General features: G+C 38.2%; 1 protein-coding gene across 1 annotated transcript in view; it reads right to left on the bottom strand.

Annotated features, from left to right (window-relative positions):
* LOC113685901 (uncharacterized) overlaps positions 1–2,105 on the bottom strand; it is a 15,223-nt gene extending 13,118 nt beyond the window's left edge. The window contains exon 1 of the mRNA XM_089204893.1: positions 1,498–2,105. Within this exon, the coding sequence (XP_089061019.1) occupies positions 1,498–1,692 (195 nt within the window). The 5' untranslated portion in view covers positions 1,693–2,105. The remainder of the gene's footprint in view (positions 1–1,497) is intronic.
* Positions 2,106–3,868: the final 1,763 nt, after the last annotated feature.

Genomic DNA, 3,868 nt, shown 5'->3' with positions numbered 1-3,868 from the left:
TTCACTTTCTAGACGCGCTTTAGGATTATAAATGAAGGTACAATATTTTCCAACGAAAAATTGGTATACTTCAGAGAGAAATATGGAGTTATTTGAGGACCGTGTCCAGCTGTCATTGAACAGTTTGGATGGCTTCGTACTCTGTATCCAGGGTTAGCGAAAAACATCAAGTTCGAAATTTTAAGCTATCTTGAAGCGCTTGAAAATTGTAAATAAAGGTAGAACATTTTCGTATAAAAATATTTTTTAGATTGCGATGAGGAATATGGAAAAATATCGGACTACCGGATGTTTAATTATTTTAAGTTTCGTCACTTCATTGCAGGAACGTCAGCGACACTGACAGTTTGCGTTACAATTCTTATTTGCTGCTTTGCATAGACAACAACATCGACCACTCTTTCGAGCGCAAGCTCCTCTCCATGGGCTGGTAACTTCAACTGACTCTTGCTCCTTTTTTAACAAGGATGGCAAATTTGATGAATGGATAAAAACGTGGTGGATCAACATTTTCACCTTCTTCGAAATACTCGCAAGGATTTTCGTGTTCCTCTTTGGCAACAACTGATCCATAAGCGTTTACTACCTCGGAATCTACAAAATCAATAGATTCATCTGATTCCACGCCGGATTAAAACGTATAGAACTGTTTTAAATAGAATTATTTTGACAAGCTCTTTATTATCGTCGGAGTAAACGCAGAAGGTATTTTGAGGCAACGTGACAAGGTAAAAATAACTGACCAATCAGAGGCGCTATTTGAACAAAAGCGGTTATTCAAAACAAAAACTAACGACCTCGTTGCATCAAGGTTGGAAATGGGCCTTTAAAGGTATTTTAATCCTAACATTCTTTCTCTCACGGGAGTGATAATTTTAGAAATGAAACCGTCGTATATCAAAATTCTTTGAGGTCCAATGGACAGGAAGTTTTAAAAAGATTTCGTAGAAACTAGATAGTTTACGTGCTAAAGGCATAACGCTATCACAGAGGTCATCTTTGGTCGGTAAGATTGATTAATCGACTGTCTTATCTTCATCAGTCATCTTATCATTACATAGCGCAGCCTCATAGCGCAAAAACCGAAAGCTATCCTCAATAAACACATCGTAACTTAAAAAGAAAGTCCTGAGGAGCTAGCCATCAAACCCTAATGTGAAATTCTTACTGAAAAATTTGAAAGTAGTATTTGAATTTTCTGCATTTCGCAGATGTAGCTCAATACAGTATTACTACCTTACATGTTTTCTTGTTTTTAGTGTGATCGGTACTTTTGTTTTCGATTTCTCCATTCGGTTTTGTAGGTAATTAGAGTAACTAGCAATGATTTTGGATGAAGACGACTTCGGAATTGGAGATTATCAAATTACGTCCCTCGCGGTTAATCGTGGCGATTACGAGTTAAAGTTCTAGACTTATAAACATTCCTTGCCTTTTAGTTTGTCTTTGAACTAAAATAAATATTGCATTAAATCAGTGTAAGAACTGCTTAATCACCGCTTCATTTGATGTTGATTCCGCGTCATCTGCTTGAAACCTGAGGCCACATCTCCTCCAGCAGAGTTTCATCTGCCCAGCTAACTTCGATTCATCATGAATTCCAGAAGGGCTTGGACACAGTACGCACAGAATTGCAACATTGCTCCAAATGAACACGATTGCAATCACACCGTTGAAGACAGACTTATACATTGTTGATAGTCGAGATTCTAGCGTGCTCAACTATTCGCACAGACTTATAGCAGTAGTGGAATGACGTTTGCATTGTGACGTGGTTGTCATTTATATCTCACATGACAATTATTGATTGTTATATTCACGTTTCTATGGATCACTCTATGATTGGCTGAAACAACGTGCTTTGTCAGAGTACATATGCATGAACGGTGTCACGCCATGGTCCAATTTGTGCAATACGCGACCATTTCTCGAACTTTCCTCTCATTTCTGTTTCCTTCTTTTTCACCCACAAGTCTTGCATGACTTTTAGAACGAACATTGAAACGAGTTATTGGCTCTAATTGATACAGAACAATGTGTAGGTAACAACAGCACACATATGAAAATATTTCGAAATTTAATTTATTGATTACATTTGATTCTATGATTAACCGCGTGATTGACATATCAATGGCGTAATCGTAATCGTAATGATGACCTTAGCTACGTAAGTTGATATTCAGTTTTAAGAATGAATAGATCCCGAAAACAAAGACCCCAACACGAAGTCCCCGAAAACTAAGACTTGAAGACGAAGACCCCTTATTTTCTTTACTGATATTAATAAAAGATTCCATCAAACAGATCTGTCAATTGCTCCCCCTGTCTTGCGAATTAACTGCATGTAGGAACCATGTAATTCGGAATTCCGTAATTCCTTCAAACTGCAGAAATTTCCCACACTGCAAAAGCCCCCACGTGCTTTCTGCCCGGAAGGTCTAGAAGCTTCGGCAAATGGAATGGTACAGACACTGCGCGAACAGTTTTGCCAAAACCAAATCGACACTCTTAATGTCGTGCTAGGCCGCCTTGAATGAATGAAGAGTAATGCCGTGACACCGGCTGGCGTTTTCACAACGGCAAGCCGACCTTTTCTTTGAACAAAAACGGCAGGGAAATTTTGAAGGGCACTAGTTTTTTTCGAAAATAAATTAAGAAAGCAACAAAAAGGAAAAGAGAGAAAATAAAGCGAACTCCGCTATAAAATTTAATGAAATTGTCGGCAAGTTATCAAAATCGTGTAGAATGTTGACTTCCTGCGTAAGGATAAGGTTTCTCAATTTAACCCTGGAGGGTTCATCGATGCTTTCTCCGCATTCTCATTGATATGATTCATCGGCATTCTCATTGATATGCTTAACCGCATCCTCATTGATGTCACGTTGGTATCAAGTTCGATTGACACGAACGTAATATCAAATATAAGAATGTGGATAAAGCACAGACAAACCTTCTTGATCTAAACAAAGAAAGCTTATGAATGCGCAGGAAGTCGAATATTTTTAACAACTCTGATAATATTTATTTAATGAACCGATGATCCGCTAAATGTTTTAAAGTGCATGTAAACCCAATAAAAGCGAGGGTACACTCTAAAGGAATGCAACAGAATTTTTTTTTAACTTGAGCTTCTGAAAGTGTTTTATTTAAAATTATCAAAGGTGCGAGTGTGGAACTTGTCAACCAATGCCGACAACTCATGAAAGTGGTTGTTGTACGGAAATCGGGCAATTGTGGCAAAATGGCCTGAAACCCAGATAAGTTGTATCACTGAGCATCCAGGTTTTCAGTCAATTTGCCTCGATTTCTAGGTGCTGGAGACCGCCAAGTACGCGTACAGGCAGCAGCAAAGCACAGATAATCACACCGGAAACGACTAAGCTAAATATTTTCTGTTTCATCTGTTTTGTTACATTTTGAGATCGATTTACTTGAGTTGTTTCTGCCATTGATTTAATAATACAGTACTAGAGCTAGTTGTTTTTCGCTTCTTTCCTGGCAGGAAATTTCGCTAAATTGCCTACAGATAGCTTGTTCGTTGGTGTTGGAGATATCTCGGTAAACACTTTAGGGTCGCTGTGCTATCTTGTGCGGTAAACATTATCCTTCATCTCAGAAGCATTTCCATCGATAAACAAGTTGTATCATGTACATTTCCTTGTGTGGCCTTCATAATTATCCAACCCTGTTTGTGTTTGCTTCGATTTGAAATATTGAAAAGATAGTTTTGCAAGCTGAAATCAGGATCTTTTAAGTTGTACTCAAAGTGATTAATATTGTCCTACTGACCTTTGAATGTATTTTCACTGCTGTGAAAACCGTGACACAAATTCTTCTGCTGTTTCTCTGCAGGGTTCCTCAAAGGAAG

This window comes from Pocillopora damicornis, chromosome 4, assembly GCF_964200805.1.
Source record: "Pocillopora damicornis chromosome 4, jaPocDami1.2, whole genome shotgun sequence".
NCBI classification, from domain to species: domain Eukaryota; kingdom Metazoa; phylum Cnidaria; class Anthozoa; order Scleractinia; family Pocilloporidae; genus Pocillopora; species Pocillopora damicornis.
This window is presented reverse-complemented; position numbering and strand designations above follow the sequence as displayed.